This window comes from Diaphorina citri, unplaced genomic scaffold (assembly GCF_000475195.1).
Source record: "Diaphorina citri unplaced genomic scaffold, Diaci psyllid genome assembly version 1.1 scaffold85, whole genome shotgun sequence".
Classification (NCBI taxonomy): Eukaryota; Metazoa; Arthropoda; class Insecta; order Hemiptera; family Psyllidae; genus Diaphorina; species Diaphorina citri.
This window is the reverse complement of record NW_007377522.1, coordinates 245,192-262,158: the sequence shown is the minus strand read 5'-3', so window position 1 is coordinate 262,158 and position 16,967 is coordinate 245,192. Positions and strand designations below refer to the sequence as shown.

The window sequence follows — 16,967 nt, the reverse complement described above, 5'->3', positions numbered from 1 at the left end:
CTTATATTGATTTGTAACATTGTCATTTTATCCATCAGTTCACACGTCTACATGTTTTTAAAAAAACATAGCCTTGTTGAAGACGAATTCTTTGTTGTTAATCGTCAACTAGCTTACATATTGCTTATTTTTGTCCAGATATCAATGTGGGAATTTAGTTAAAATGGGAAACAACATAATTTCCATTCATTCCATTTTCAAGTTCAAATTTTGGAATCTGTGCCGAGGCTGCTGCCCAACATCCATTAAGAATATTAAGATTCTCAACAAGAAGTGGTCTGGATTCGCATTTTTTTACGAGGCCTCCAGCTTAAAATGAACGAAATGTGTTTTTGGAGGTAAGTAAATTGAGTAATTGTTGATATTTTATTATCATAGTGAATAGCAACTGAAAACACAAGGCCTAGTGCTCAAGGGACTTCTCATTTCAAACTTTGGAGTGAGAGGAATTAGGTACTTTAAGAGCAAGGTTCAAAAGATTTCTTGGTCTAGTCCTACAGTTATTGTGTGCAAATATCAGATTATCCTGAGGAGGGATTATACCTAGTAGGTAGGCTGATATATAGCTTTTCTCTTTCAGTTATGAACTCTAATCTCAAAGATGATCAAAAACAAGACATGAGCATTTTAATTTTTAATAGTAATATGTAGGTAGCTATTACACATCTGTCTAATCTCTTGTGAAATCTACTTAAAACTAAAATGTGATTCTGTTTCAGGAACCCATCAATACAGGCTAATTTCATCCATTGTGTGACCTCTTGAGAATTGTACTTGGAAAATCCAAAATCTGGACCTGGAATGTAGATATAACAAAGAAGATGAGCCTCATTTGTTTCTTTTTAACATGCACTTATTTTAAAATCACCCCGTGAGAAGAGAAAGATCAAATGGTTGATCAATGTGTTAAGCTATTGTATGAATTTTATCTTTTTTTAATCCTATTTTTATACATGCCACAAGGGTCTTTTTTTTACCTTGTAATACTTGTAATTTTAGTCAATTTTATGGATGTACAATCCTTTAATAAATAAAATATTGGCATGCTTTTTATTACCTATGGTTTATTATTTTGGCCCAGTTTTGAAGACAGGATAGGAAAAAGCCAGCTGTTCTGAGAACAAACATCCCATTAGGATAAAATCTGCCCCAGTGGGAATCAAACCCATGGCCTAGCACTTGCAAGGCAGACGTGCTACCAACCAAGCTAACTAGGCTGGCCTACCTAACCAAGGTCGGTAACTTTGATATTAGCTGCATCAAATATTACAAAATTTGGTGATGCACTTGTTTTAAAATCACCCCGTGAGAAGAGAAAGATCAAATGGTTGATCAATGTGTTAAGCTATTGTATGAATTTTATCTTTTTTTTATCCTATTTTTATACATGCCACAAGGGTCTTTTTTTACCTTGTAATACTTGTAATTTTAGTCAATTTTATGGATGTACAATCCTTTAATAAATAAATTATTGGCATGCTTTTTATTACCTATGGTGAAGACAGGATAGGAAAAAGCCAGCTGTTCTGAGAACAAACATCCCATTAGGATAAAATCTGCCCCAGTGGGAATCAAACCCATGGCCTAGCACTTGCAAGGCAGACGTGCTACCAACCAAGCTAACTAGGCTGGCCTACCTAACCAAGGTCGGTAACTTTGATATTAGCTGCATCAAATATTACAAAATTTGGTGATGGTAACTTGAATCTTGATGAAAGTGCAGAATACAAATGAAATTGAATAGGTAAACCAATAGAGTTGGTAATTAACAAAAAATATTCTAGCTGAATACAATTTATTTTCAATTAGTTCCTTGCCAGCCTAGTTAGCTTGGAGTGTAGCTCGTCTGCCTTGTAAGCGCTAGGTCGCGGGTTCGATTTTATTCCGGGGCGCATTTTATTCTATACGGATTGTTCTCTCTCAGAACGGCTAACTTTTTCCTATTTTGTCTTTCTCCTCTGATAGATTTCGGGTTCGGGTAGTTCGGGACCATAAGCCATAAGACCTTGGAAATTACAGTTCCATTAAAACGTAACTATTCTTCTATACGTTATGGTTCCATCGTGATAGGTACCTATAGCTAGTTGGCCAGTTGGGTAGTGTGTGAGTGCTAGTGTGCTGACCTGCTGACTGTGCTGTACGGTAATGTAATGCATGGGCGTACGGTTATTCATGATATTTTTTTTCGGTACCTGTTTATTTTTCAACGAGCACAAAATCAAGCTCAGGAGCGCAATTGCGGCCCAAGATAAAGTTTCCTCTTTTTTTCTTGCGCTATTTGAAGTTTTGAACGTTTTTCTCAATTTAATTTGTACTTTCGTTTATTTTATTTTCATTCAATTACTTATTGCTTATTGCATAGAGTGGTGATGGTTGTAATTAGAATAAACTCAAGTGCTTAATAGTTCAATAATTGTTCTTCGTGTTATGTAGTCCATTCATATCGTTGGTCTTACGATGAAGAGGTAAGAATGTGACAGACATTACCTATTTGTCAAAATTCATTCAACTGGCATTTTTCACTATTCATTGTCAATAACCTTTGAATATAAATCAAAAAAATGTTTGGTTCAAGTTTTGGTCAAGCTTCTACAAGCTCAGCGTTTGGCCAGTCCTCATTTGGGAAACCAGCATTCTCATCCCCAGGATTCGGAGCAACCAACAATAGTTTGTTTGGCCAGACTGCTACTCAAGCACCTGCCACTAGTTTGTTTGGAGGAACCCAACAACAGACAACAACATTTGGTTCAGGATTATTTGGGTCCCAGCCTCAAGCTACAACTAGTGCCACTTCTGGCTTATTTGGTAATCAGCAGCAACCTGCTACTAACACTACCGGAGGTTTATTTGGAGCCTCCAATACAACATTTGGTCAAAGTAAACCAGCTTTTGGAGGCTTTGGTGGTACCACATCTGGTGGAGGATTGTTTGGCCAATCTACAATGTTTGGTCAAACTAATCAAGCTCAACCTGGGACATCAAGTTTGTTTGGTGGTACAACCTCCGCATTTGGAGGAGCAGCAGCCACTGGTACAACCATCAAATTTTCACCTGTCACAGGAACAGACACTATGATGAGGGGTGGAAGTTCCCAAACTATTAACACAAGACATGTTTGCATCACATGTATGAAGGAATATGAAAATAAATCATTGGAAGAGTTGAGGTATGAAGACTATAAAGCAAATCGTAAAGGACCTCAACAAGGAACTCAGGCTACAGGAAGCTTTTTTGGTACAACACCTCAACCTTCTATGTTTGGAACCAACACCAGTACAGCCCAACCTGCTACAAGTTTATTTGGAATTGTAACAAAATGATCTGAGTAAGTTTCATTTGTAAATGTTTTCCCCTACTGTAATACATTGTATCTAGACATGTAAAAGGTAGGTAGGTACCAAGGTTTAGTACTTGAGGTTAATAGTGAGGGAAGCAGAAATGCATGTTCCATTACCATTAATTTTACAGAAGTATGTAGGTACTCTGGTATAGAAAGCATCTTTATATAGATCAGACGTGTGAACTGATCTGTGGATAAGTACAGGTGTACCTTTATAGTGAGGGAAGCAGAAATGCATGTTCCATTACCATTAATTTTACAGAAGTATGTAGGTACTCTGGTATAGAAAGCATCTTTATATATATATCATATGTGTGAACTGATCTGTGGATAAGTACAGGTGTACCTTGAAATAATTTATTACTTTGCATAGGTGCTGTAATGTATAACCCTTTGTAAAAAAAAAAGTTTAATAAAACCTACTTGGCAACTTCTTTTGTTTCAGATTTAATACTCATAATCATCTAACTTAATAATCAGAAGCTGTGATAAGGACTTGGAGGTAAGTAAATTGAGTAATTGTTGATATTTTATTATCATAGTGAATAGCAACTGAAAACACAAGGCCTAGTGCTCAAGGGACTTTTCATTTCAAACTTTGGAGTGAGAGGAATTAGGTACTTTAAGAGCAAGGTTCAAAAGAATTCTTGGTCTCTGCTACAGGAAGCTTTTTTGGTACAACACCTCAACCTTCTATGTTTGGAACCAACACCAGTACAGCCCAACCTGCTACAAGTTTATTTGGCGCCACTGAAAATAAACCTTTGTTCGGTCAATCCACTACAACCTTTGGTCAACCCACCAACACTTTTGGAACCACCAATAGTCTTTTTGGTAAACCAAATACTGGATTTGGAGCTGCTGTGAGCACTCAATCTAATACTTTTTCTTTCAATCCAACTACCTTTGGTCAGCCTAATACTACAGCTATCAAACCATTTGGTGCTGCAGCTCCTCAAACAAGTAATTTGTTTGCAACAAATACGTCTCAAGCTACTACAGCCTTTGGAGCACCTCAAACTTCTGGGTTTGGATCATTTGGTACAAATCAAAATCAAAGTTTGAACTTTAACCAGAACAAACCAACATTTAATCTTGGAGGAAGTACTACATCAACAGGTTTTGGATTTGGTACCAATACAGCAACTAATAACACATCTCTATTTGGTCAAAAGCCTGCTACTAATACCTTTGGCCTTCCAACAAATACAGCTTCTCCTTTTGGTACATCAACTTCTTTTGGGGCACAGCCAGCTCAAACATCCACTTTGTTTAATTCTTTCAACAAACCAACTCCAGGATTTCAATTCAATACAAATACAACTCCCAACACCAGTCTGGCCAACAATGCATTTTCAGGAACACTCTTTGGTAACACAGCTAAACCTGCAGGTCTTTTTGGCAACTCGACAAATACTGGAGGACTATTTGGAAATTCAACCTTTGGAAGTAATACAGGCAATGCCAATACATTTGGACAAGGTCTAAATTCTAGTTTTAATTTAGGAGGGACTAGCAATACATTCAATAATCCATTGGCTCCCCAAGCTCCTCCTGCATCAAACAGTGTTAATACACAACAAATATTGAACTTGGCATCACTTCCATATTTTTCAGCACCCACCTTGTATAAAGGTGTCTTACCTGCCACTAGCTCAAGCTCTAAACTGGATGAGCTTATCTTACCTGCTTTCCAGAAAAACAGAATTAATAATAAAAATGTAACTGTAAATTCAAATGCTTCCTACAACAAAATTAAAATTAAACCTGTTGGTTCTACAAGTGCATCTACCAAATCACTCTTTGATGGTCTTTCAAGTGATACTGATGATTCAGAGAAATATTTCAATATGATCAAATCAGCTCCTAAACGTTTGATTATATTACCAAAGAAAACTAAACCAATGACATTGAAAGTGAATAATGTTACTACTGCTGAGACAGATGTCACAGTTGTAAGTAACAACTCCTCCACCCCTGTATCCTCATCTACACAGCTCCAGACTCCTGTATCTTCCAAATTAACTTTGAATGTGGCTGAATTGAAAGAAAACATTTCTCCTTCTGTCAAAGTGAGTGATTTGAAGGTCATCAAGTCTCCTCTAAATACAAGCATTGGATCAGAGACTAGTGAAGGTGATACATTTGATTTTAAATTGACTCGAAAAGGATACTTTGTTAGTCCCACTCTAAATGAGCTGAAACAACTAAAGACAAAAAATGGGCCATGTATTGTTGAGGGTTTCACCATAGGACATGAAGAATTTGGAAGTATTTGCTTTTTAGAGTCAATTGATATATCTGAGCTGAACAATGTGGACTTGGATAGTATTGTTGAGTTTAGATTTAAAGAGGTTGTTTTGTATCCAGATGATGCCAATAAACCTCCTGTAGGAACAGCTTTGAATAGGCCTGCTAAAGTGACTTTGCTTAAAGTATGGCCAAAAGACAAATCTACAGGAGAATTAATAAAAGATGTCCAAAAAATAAAGAATATGAACTATGAAGCAATTGTCATTAGAGCATGTACAAGAATGAATGTAGAATTTGTCAGCTATCAACCAGAGACTGGATCTTGGTGCTTCAAAGTCCAACATTTCAGCAAGTATGGTCTTCTAGAGTCTGATGAGGAAGGTGAGTCAGAACCAAAAAAGCCAAAAATGTTTGTAAGTACACCCATACAACCACCGCCAGCACCACACGTAGAAACTCAAACATTAATTAAAGAAAAGATTTCCCCAAGTCCAAAACAAAAATTGAGGAATGAAATTCTTGTGAAGGAAATGAATAGGAATTATGTTAGTAGTGATATATCCAAGAACATACTGAACATTGATGAAACCATGGATTACATTGAAAGTTCTACTGAAGCTTTGGCTCGACATATGGGTACAGACCCTTACAAAGTCCAGTTGATGAAACAATGTTTTGAAGACACTTTTGATAATTATGGATTTCCAATGAGTGTGAGCCGAGAATTTTATATTGAGAATAAAGCCCACTATTCTGGTGGCTCACTTTTTAAAACTGGTAACTTCATTCAACCAACTGTGGATCTCTCCCCAAGTGCAAGAACATTGTCACCCACATCTGAGTTAGAACTAGAGGATGAAGATGATGATCACTCTACTGTGGCAAGTGGTGTTCTTGTATTGGATAATAAACCTAATAAATTAGAAGTTGTTCCAGTAAAATTCTATCAGTGTAGACTTTCTCAAAAAGATTCCAACATCACCAATGATTCTAATAAAAATAACTTCTTGAATGTGGAATATGCTAAAAAATTGGATCGTAAATTCTCCATTACTTGGTTGAAATATAAACGTTCCTTTCTTATGACCTGCAATGATAATTTGATGCCAGATGATTATTCAGATGTGAGCAACTTGTTTGAGGTACCTCCCGTTTCTAACAACTTGTTACAATTGGTGAATACAAGTACACCATGTCTGAATGACAGAGGCTTATCATCGATCAAAGATCATCTGCAAGTTTGTGTCCAAAATTGCAACATCACCATTAAAGAGAATTGTCCGTTTGTGTCATTAAAGCCTGGAAACAAGATGATTCATGAGCATTTCAACTTGGCCTCAGTATCCAGTAATGACTCTTATGATGCCCAAGTTTGGAAGCTTTGTGTAGCATTATGGGGAACTCTTGATGCAAAGAATAATTCTCATGATATTAACATGAAGAGGAAGGATAACCTGACTGAATGGCTTGAGTCTGTAATGGAGGAAAATCCAAAGTCTATTGCTAGTAAAGACCCTGAACAAAATATCTTTCAATTGGTCACTCAACACAAGTTACATGAGGCAATTGTTTCTGCCCAACAATCTGACAACTTCTATTTATCTGGCGCTTTGTCAATGCTAGGCTGCAGTGAAATAGGACAAGCTTTCATGCAAGCACAACTCTCTCATTATGTGAACGCAACATCTGATAGTTTCATCAATAAGGATATTTTAAAGCTGATGTTACTTACCTCAGGTCAGCCACTATATGACGGTAGCAATGGCATTATCAATGTCTGTGAATCTTTGGACTGGAAATAGCAGCCAGGCTTGGTGGTACTTTCTCGTACCATGAACGCGCCGACTGGCTCTTGACTTAGAACTTCCAATGTGATCTCCCTGGAATTCAAATTTGGCACCGGTTAGTATACATATAACTATACTCACCTACATTTACAGAGAGTACCTACCTAACTAGTAAACTTTTGAACTATGGAAAAGAATAAACAATTGTCTAAAGTAATCCTTCCAGAAGGTTCTGTAGTCTTAGGGAGGATCTATTATTATTATTGTATACTAACTTACTTGATTGTTAAAAAAAAATAAAGTAAACTATTTCAATTGAATTCAACCATTCAGCACAGGGGCCTCAATTAGGCCCAAAAAATCTTTTTAGAAAATAACACACTTTTTGGACAAAATTTTCTTTCGGACAATTAGGCTAAGAGGAGAAATTATATCTTCAGGCTGGAGCTGTACAAGTCTAGTTAGCTTGGAGGGTAGCCCGCCTGCTTAGTGAGCGCTAGCTCGCTTGTTCGATTCCCGTCCGGGACGAACTTTATCCTAAACAGATAAGGTTCGTTCTCGGAACGGCGTTTTCTCAAATCCTGTCCTCTCTTTGATTTCCGGATGTTAAGACCTTAGCAGTTCCCCTTATCCAAACTCTTATTATTTTTTTTTTTTTCTCCAAGAGGTTTGATAGAGGGAACTGTAACTGCCGAGGTTTTATCGTCCCGAAAGCGAAGAAATTGGACCTCCATAGTTAAAGTTCCCTGTATCAAACTTAATTGAGAAAGTAAGTATCTACCAAAACGCAATATTTCGACCCATATGGGTATTTTTCTCGGGGTGTCTTCACTCACCTCGGTATTCCAGCTTGGAACCAGGGTGCGGTTCTCAGCTCTCCCTCTTCCTTACTCAAACTATCAGATCTCTCCGGTAGTGGAGGTGGAGTAGGGATGTTAGAACTGCCAGAACTGCTAATGTGAGACGTCCGCTTGTCCTTGAAGTCTTGGTCTGACGAGGCGGAGGTGTTACTCGAACTTTGCGATAATCTGTGGACGAGAGAAAAAACGATTTGGTTATTTATTCACGTGTACCTTTCACAGGCTCTGTTGTCAACCAATCTCTCTTTTATTTTACCTCAAAGCACAAAAAAACTCGATGTTGAGTGAATGTTGAAACTGTCCCAAGTTTACGGTATTTTATTTCATTACATCGGGTAGGTACCAACAGGCAATATCTAAAAGATATGAGGTTGGTGGTGCCTACCTTTCCGATACCCACCTACATTTACAGAGAGTACCTACCTAACTAGTAAACTTTTGAACTATGGAAAAGAATAAACAATTGTCTAAAGTAATCCTCCCAGAAGGTTCTGTAGTCTTAGGGAGGATCTATTATTATTGTATACTAACTTGACTGTTAAAAAATAAAGTAAACTATTTCAATTGAATTCAACCATTCAGCACAGGGGCCTCGATTAGGCCCAATTTTTTTTTAGAAAATAACACACTTTTTGGGCAAAATTTTCTTTCGGACAATTAGGCTAAGAGGAGAAATTATGTAGCTCTTCAGGCTGGAGCCGTACCAGTCTAGTTAGCTTGGAGGGTAGCCCGCCTGCTTTGTGAGCGCTAGCTCGCTTGTTCGATTCCCGTCCGGGAAGAACAGATTTATGTAGCGTCACGTCATATGGAGGTGCATATTTGTAAAAGCTTTGCTTGTCGACGCCGTCAATCATCGGTGTACACTGCCTCGACAACAAAGATTCACCTCGTCACTATCGATCGACGGCGTCGACTACATGTGCAGTGTGCACACAGCTTAATATTTCGACCCCATGGGTATTTTTTCGCGGCGTCTTCACTCACCTGCCAGATATTCACCTACTGATAAGCCGAATGCCATTCTGCAACCCAGGGGCAACACAGGCAGGAGCAATTGAGCATGATTTATGCTAGGAACTAGGTGATTCAGTGGAGAACTCAGAAAACGAGGCCCTACAGCCCCGCCAAAAAGGCATGGTCGAGGCGAGAAATTTTATATAATTTGAGAAAACGTCCTTTAGATGTTTAACTGTGTGCAAAATTTCACAACTTAAGCGGAACAATAAGATTTACCGGTATTTTTTAATTTAAATCGATTTATCTAGAAGAATTTAAAGAAAAAGAAAAAATCCCTAGTTCCTCACTTTTTCTACTCCTTGACTTTGAAACCTCACCTAAGAGAGCGTAACTGATCTATTATGTGTTGAAGGTCCTCCTAGTTATCTGTTGCATCTAACTTCATGTTCATTTTCACGTGTCATGACACCAGTTCCACCAAAATAGCTTTTCTCTAATTCTGCTCAATGCACATTTACCTAGGTAACAAAAGAAGCAAAAGGTTTCGTCAGGGACTCAACCGGTACACTCCCTTTGGAGGTAACAAATTAACCAAAAGTTTTCGTCAGGGACTCAAAGCAGCCAGGCTTGGTGGTACTTTCTCGTACCATGAACGCGCCGACTGGCTCTTGACTTAGAACTTCCAATGTGATCTCCCTGGAATTAAAATTTGGCACCGGTTAGTATACATATAACTATACCCACCTACATTTACAGAGAGTACCTACCTAACTAGTAAACTTTTGAACTATGGAAAAGAATAAACAATTGTCTAAAGTAATCCTCCCAGAAGGTTCTGTAGTCTTAGGGAGGATCTATTATTATTGTATACTAACTTGACTGTTAAAAAATAAAGTAAACTATTTCAATTGAATTCAACCATTCAGCACAGGGGCCTCGATTAGGCCCAATTTTTTTTTAGAAAATAACACACTTTTTGGGCAAAATTTTCTTTCGGACAATTAGGCTAAGAGGAGAAATTATGTAGCTCTTCAGGCTGGAGCCGTACCAGTCTAGTTAGCTTGGAGGGTAGCCCGCCTGCTTTGTGAGCGCTAGCTCGCTTGTTCGATTCCCGTCCGGGAAGAACAGATTTATGTAGCGTCACGTCATATGGAGGTGCATATTTGTAAAAGCTTTGCTTGTCGACGCCGTCAATCATCGGTGTACACTGCCTCGACAACAAAGATTCACCTCGTCACTATCGATCGACGGCGTCGACTACATGTGCAGTGTGCACACAGCTTAATATTTCGACCCCATGGGTATTTTTTCGCGGCGTCTTCACTCACCTGGGTATTCCAGCTTGGAACCAGGGTGCGGTTCTCAGCTCTCCCTCTTCCTTACTCAAACTATCAGATCTCTCCGGTAGTGGAGGTGGAGTAGGGATGTTAGAACTGCCAGAACTGCTAATGTGAGACGTCCGCTTGTCCTTGAAGTCTTGGTCTGACGAGGCGGAGGTGTTACTCGAACTTTGCGATAATCTGTGGACGAGAGAAAAAACGATTTGGTTATTTATTCACGTGTACCTTTCACAGGCTCTGTTGTCAACCAATCTCTCTTTTATTTTACCTCAAAGCACAAAAAAACTCGATGTTGAGTGAATGTTGAAACTGTCCCAAGTTTACGGTATTTTATTTCATTACATCGGGTAGGTACCAACAGGCAATATCTAAAAGATATGAGGTTGGTGGTGCCTACCTTTCCGAAAAAAAAAAAAAAAAATCATGCTCCCATTCTATGACTTGCTAATAGAACATCAGTTTTTCGTAAATGCTCAAAATCTTTAACTGAACACCACTCGTAAAGCAAAGACCTATCATGCACGCCTTCAAGGAAAGCCATCATTTTTCCATAGCACGCGATGAGTGTGTCTCTCCCTCCTTATTTCGAAATGCAATAAAGCTCTAAGCGACGTCCTTTATGGGAAGGTGTCATAGACGTATTAAAAGTTTTTTTCCCAATACTGCTCGCTCCATAGGAAAACTGTAGCAGGCTTGGATTTGCCTAGTAACTAGCGAGTGGCCCTTCTGCTAAGGCTCAAAAGAGAGTGGAGCAAAGAGCGTGTTGGAACTTTTTGCTCTCAGCTCTATGCGGTTTGAAGTCGTCATTTCCCTCTACCTGCTCTATGCGCTATGCTCTCCGCTCCTCTGTTTTATTCGATATTTTATATGATCATATTGTTATTTCTTGTTAACTTGTATGCACTCAAGTAATATTATATCTTAAAGCTTGTATTACATTATTATATTACATTAAAACATCCAGTAATAAGCATTGAGAAAAAAAAAGTTTAATTCTCGAAGTATAATCGTACCATTATCTGTTGACCGGTGGCTATAAGGCTATTATATTTATCTATACTTGCTTTTTTTTACATAGTAATTTGCTAGGTACCTACCTACTTGTTCTCGATATTATTGTATTTCGATGTTGATTGTACGTTTTGCCTAGACATTTTCTGAGTTTTGCACCTGTACAGGGTATGTCAAAATAATGATATCTACTCATGCCCTTGATAACTTTTTTTATGTGTACTGCGATTTTCAAAACCACTCTGTAGTTTCGTCATTCTAGCATGAGACTTTTTAAATATATTTTTTATGTGAAGTTCTTAACCTAAGTGTAGAACGTGTGGACTGGTCACAGCTAGAATTTCATCTTTGAATCTTTTTAGGGCAGTTGGCAAATACTTATTTTCATTATCACTAATGGTCATGTATTTAGTTACCCTACATAAGTGAATATGTAAATTGCTTTGATTAAAAAATAATAGTTCTAATAATAGGGGGAAAAAATGTTATTAAATAATTGTACCTAATCTAATTTCGCCCATTACCTTACTATTAGATATTATACCTATTGTAAATAATTGTTTCTAATTCATTTTTAAAGATTAATTTTGTAAATGTAATCACTTAGATGTATTTTAAAAAATAGTCTTTGATTGCATGTGACTTTTTTTTTCTAAATAAAAACGACAAAAAAATATTCATTTACTTAGCATGAAAAAACGAATTCTTTTCTTTTTCACTTTATCTACTTTTTTTCAAGAGGTTTGTTTGATGGAGGATAGAGGGAACTGTAACTTCTAGGATCATATCGTCCCGAAATCGAAGAGAGAAGGAGAGGGTAGGATTAAGCCAGCCGTTCCGAGAACGAACCTTTTCTGTTCAGTATAAAATCCGCCCTGGGCGGAAATCGAACCCGCGACCTAGCGCCCCAACTCAGATTGGGCAATCATTTGACTTTGAATCATAGGTACAGTTTATTACTTATTAGCTTGGGGCTGTCATTTGTCCTCAGATGTAAAAAGAAATCTACTCTATGCATGAAAAACAACTCGGTAGAAATTCATTTTACTTAAAATAACAACGATATTGTATTTCTTTCATTAGTAAGTACCTAATACTTTATTTACAGTTCACAGCAATTTTCAACTTTGAAGTTTACTTTGTTTAATATGGATAAAAAATATTTTTAAAAAATCTAATCTAACCTAAACACATTCACATTCAATAGTAGTATAGTGGGTATAAATATTTTACTTCTAGGATAAAAAATACATCATGTTAAGTAATATAATTCATATGGATAAAAAATATTTTTAAAAAATCTAATCTAACCTAAACACATTCACATTCAATAGTAGTATAGTGGGTATAAATATTTTACTCCTAGGATAAAAAATACATCATGTTAAGTAATATAATTTCTCCAGTCTGGCTGAAGTGATACCAATTTTTAATTTCCTTATCCTATAATAATTTTTCCTTATCTCTACCATTTCGTCCAGAGAAGGAGGACAGGATAGGAGAAAGCCAGCTGCTCCGAGAACAAACCTTATCTGTTTGGGATGAAGTTCGCCCTGGGCGGGAAAAGAATCCACAATTGAGGAGCTGGGTGCAAAAAGGGAAATATGGATTTTTTGCCCTTTTTGCGTGAAACGGTTTTTTAATAGAACGTGGTGCGCTCTATCTTCTAGCGTTTGAACTAAAGTGACAAAACGGTTTTTTGAATAGAACGTGGTGCGCTCTATCTTCCAGCGTTTGAACTGCAGTGATAACTTTTTTTTTCGATGAGTTACAGCGCCAAAAATATCAGAAGTGAGTAGACGTATCTGTGTATCTTTTATCTTATCTTTTATCGTGTTGTGCCATCTTTAAACATACTTTTCAAGGATTTTGATGAAAAATTGAAAACTTTAAAGTTAAATATCTCAGTTTGATGATTTTCATTTATTACCCTTTTTGCACTTAGCTCCTCAATTTTAGTATGGAAATGAGTGGGTCCTTTTTTAAGGTAATTATTATGAATTAGATTCAAAGTTTGATTTCGGCCATTAGTTTTCGGAAGTCGACCAGAGTGTTGTAGTCAGGATCGGTGTTGATGTCAGCAAAATCCTTGCTGGAGTCTGACTTCTCGAAGTTGGGGTTGTAGCGGTGAAGGGAGAGAGTGCAGGGAAGGAGTTCAGGCATGACGGAGTGGTGAGTGATGAGGGAGGTGAGAGAGGAGAACTCCTTGGTGAATCCCTGGCAATGGAAACGGAGACGAGAGTTATTGTAAAGTCTATGGTACCAATATACACGAGAAGCCAACTCCGAGACTTAGGTGTAGAGGCAAACCGCCCTAAAGCTTGGGTTAAGTTTCTACGAATGGTACCAAAACCAACCCTTATTTTCATATGGCAGAAATTCTCTTGTTGATCCAGCACCTAAACGGGGAGTATTGCCTCTTCTAGTCCATATGCTGAGGGACATATTACTCAATAGGTTTGCTACGACAAAGACCCTTGATTCAAGGGCCTTGAATTTATTCCCATTTTTTTCCCCTTTAGATGAGTGTTTCACCGCCGTTTTCATTTCGTAGCAATGAAACAACTGCTACATTAGACGCATGGGGTTTGTGTCGTAGCATGCCCATCCCGTAGTGTGCCCCTCATCAGATGGACGATATTGAAGAGGGGGACAGTTATTAGGTATACCTAACTCCCAAGTTGACATGAAATAAGAAATGTACGATCTCTTCAGGACGAAGGACTCACCTTGATTTTATAGTCGGTGATATTTTTTTTTTTTTTTTTTTTTTAGATGAGTGTTTCACCGCCGTTTTTATTTCGTAGCAATGAAACAACTGCTACATTAGACGCATGGGGTTTGTGTCGTAGCATGCCCCTCATCAGATGGGCGATATTGAAGTGGGGGACAGTTATTTAGGTATAACTCCCAAGTTGACATGAAATATGAAATGTACTATCTCTTCAGGACGAAGGACTCACCTTGATTTTATATAGTCCAGTTCATGAAAGAAGTCATTTTGGGTTGAAATTGAGGGAACTTGACGATTTGAAGGGGGCGGAGAGGTTCCCAGCTCCTCAAAGTATTATAATTTGGGAACATTTTCCCCACGGTCTGACGTCGTTCATGAATTATTGGAGAAATGAACAGTGCACATTTTCCGATTTAAAGTAAATACATAATTTGTTTACTTCTGGTCTCCCTGTATATTCGTATTTCTCCATATACCCTGTATACCAGAGAGCCAATTGAACAAGAGAGCTCTGGTTTTGTTTTTGCAAAATTCAAATTCAACTTGCACGAACCAGTTGTTCTCGAAAAAAAAAAAAATCATGTTGTGAACTTTTCGATGCGATGTTAGGATCAAATGTGGTATGACTATTGTAGAGCCGCTCTCAAAAAGAGATCCCCCCATAAAATTATGACGTCACTTTGAAAATATGCCATCTGTTTCTCGAATCAATAAAAAGGCTAATAAATTTCCAGTCTAGGCACAAGTTTTTAATTGCCCTCAATCAAAACCGGGAAGCCTATGGAAACGAGCAGGAGAGGGGGTGAAACCTGGCAGCCTACGGGATAGGAGGGGGAGGGTACCGGCTGTGATCAGGTGAAGTTGAGTGGAAGAGTGCAAGTCATAAACTGCCAGATGTGGCATTCGCGGAGAGAGAGGGATTGTGAAAATATGCCAGAGTGTTGAAGAGTTTCGTTCTTAATGAGAAACTCGCGAAAAACAATGGGGACATAATATAACTTCTTAACTTGAACAAAAAGAATGGGAAATGTGACGAATTAACTCGTGAAAAGTTATGAGTAAAACCCTTCCCTTCAGTGAAAGCCAAAATTCGTGAAAATCCTGTTGTTTGGAGGAAAAAAAAGGATTTATGGGAGTAACACTAGTAACAGTGTTATTTTGATTTTAGCCAACTTTTTTACGGTTTTGCAGGCTGTGGTATTATAACGCGCATTGGCATTCTAACTATTTGAACGCCTTGAGAATAGCCGTATTTTCCTTTCGGAAACTGAGACGATATACTCCCTTTTGGCAAGGTCCTTTCCGTTTTCCAAAGGAAAAAACAGCATATCATGTACCAAGGTATGTATGTAATGTACTCAACTACTCACCTATTGTTACAGTCTAAGGTCTGTTTACACTCACCTATTGTTACAGTCTAAGGTCTGTTTACACTCACCTATTGTTACAGTTCGAATCTCTTCGCGGATTGAATATCCCTGATTTTCGTGAATTTGTTTTAGTGTACCATTGTCTACGTGCACTCGATCCTAAAACTCGCATGGAATTTGAAACTGAGATGGCTAACATATTCCCCCCCACAACTATCCAATATTGTTACAGTCTAAGGTCTGTTTACACTCACCTATTGTTACAGTCTAAGGTCTGTTTACACTCACCTATTGTTACAGTCCTTATCTTTTATCGTGTTGTGCCATCTTCTATCAAACCGTGAACAGTGATCATATCGAGATCTAAAACGCCATCAATTCGCGACTCAGCCGAAAGCGATTTCCTTGAACCTCCGACTAACAGTTTCCTCTAGCTCTACCAACACCTATTGTTACAGTCCAAGGTCTGTTTACACTCACCTATTGTTACAGTCTAAGGTCCGTTCACACTACCTATTGTTACAGTCTGAGGTCTGTTTACACTCACCTATTGTTACAGTCTAAGGTCTGTTTACACTCACCTATTGTTACAGTCTAAGGTTCGTTTACACTCACCTATTGTTACAGTCTAAGGTCTGTTTACACTCACCTATTGTTACAGTCTAAGGTCTGTTTACACGCGTCCATGAGGGGGTATGACTCGTCCTCCGGCGTATTTTCCTTGCTAAGGCCCAGTCCTAGCCTCTTTATCAATGGAGGCTTATCGATTAGCTTCTTCAGTGAGTTGAGTTCGGATGGGGATGACTGACTGGGACTATCATCGCTGGAGGGGGAACTTTGGTGACTATTGGAGATGGAGGAGAAGGTTTTGAGGCCCGGTATACAGGTGGGGGGGACTCGCATGGTGGGGGGCGCCTTGACTGAACATTCTAACGGACTAGTCTGTGGATTAAACGGAGAAAAGGGGATTTATTAATTTTACAGAACCTATACCACCTAACGAAGATTGCGGCGCGAACGACGTACTAAAAGGTTAAAGCGAAAAAAAAAAAAAAAATTGCGGGGGGAAACAAGTCCAAAAAGGTAAAAGGAAAAAAAAAAAAAAAAAAAAAAAAAAACCTAGGTGTACCTAGGTAGTAAGTACCTACCTATAACAGTCTTGCGTATTTTGAACTTGTACAACCCCTTGCAGTACTGTAAATTCCCTTTAGGCATGGGCTGTTCATTTTTGTTTAACAGAATCGCAAGAGAGGAATTAAAAGAACATGAATGAAGCATGATAGAGGTAAGTAAGATGTACAGACTTGTATGTATA

The 16,967-nt window shown here is 38.1% G+C and overlaps 2 protein-coding genes across 2 annotated transcripts; one reads left to right on the top strand and one right to left on the bottom strand.

The window, feature by feature from the left end:
* The first annotated feature begins 2,280 nt into the window (after nucleotides 1-2,280).
* LOC103523825 (nuclear pore complex protein Nup98-Nup96) lies at nucleotides 2,281-7,395 on the top strand. The gene is made up of 2 exons (XM_026833147.1): nucleotides 2,281-3,234; nucleotides 4,016-7,395. Exons 1-2 carry the CDS (start codon nucleotides 2,562-2,564, stop codon nucleotides 7,393-7,395), a joined length of 4,053 nt encoding a protein of 1,350 aa, XP_026688948.1. The 5' UTR covers nucleotides 2,281-2,561.
* Nucleotides 7,396-9,784: 2,389 nt separating this feature from the next.
* Nucleotides 9,785-16,642, bottom strand: LOC103523815. Its single transcript, XM_026833133.1, has 3 exons — nucleotides 16,302-16,642; nucleotides 10,526-10,717; nucleotides 9,785-9,893 (listed from the first exon to the last, which is right to left on the bottom strand). Exons 1-3 carry the CDS (start codon nucleotides 16,553-16,555, stop codon nucleotides 9,785-9,787), a joined length of 555 nt encoding a protein of 184 aa, XP_026688934.1. The 5' UTR covers nucleotides 16,556-16,642.
* Nucleotides 16,643-16,967: the final 325 nt, after the last annotated feature.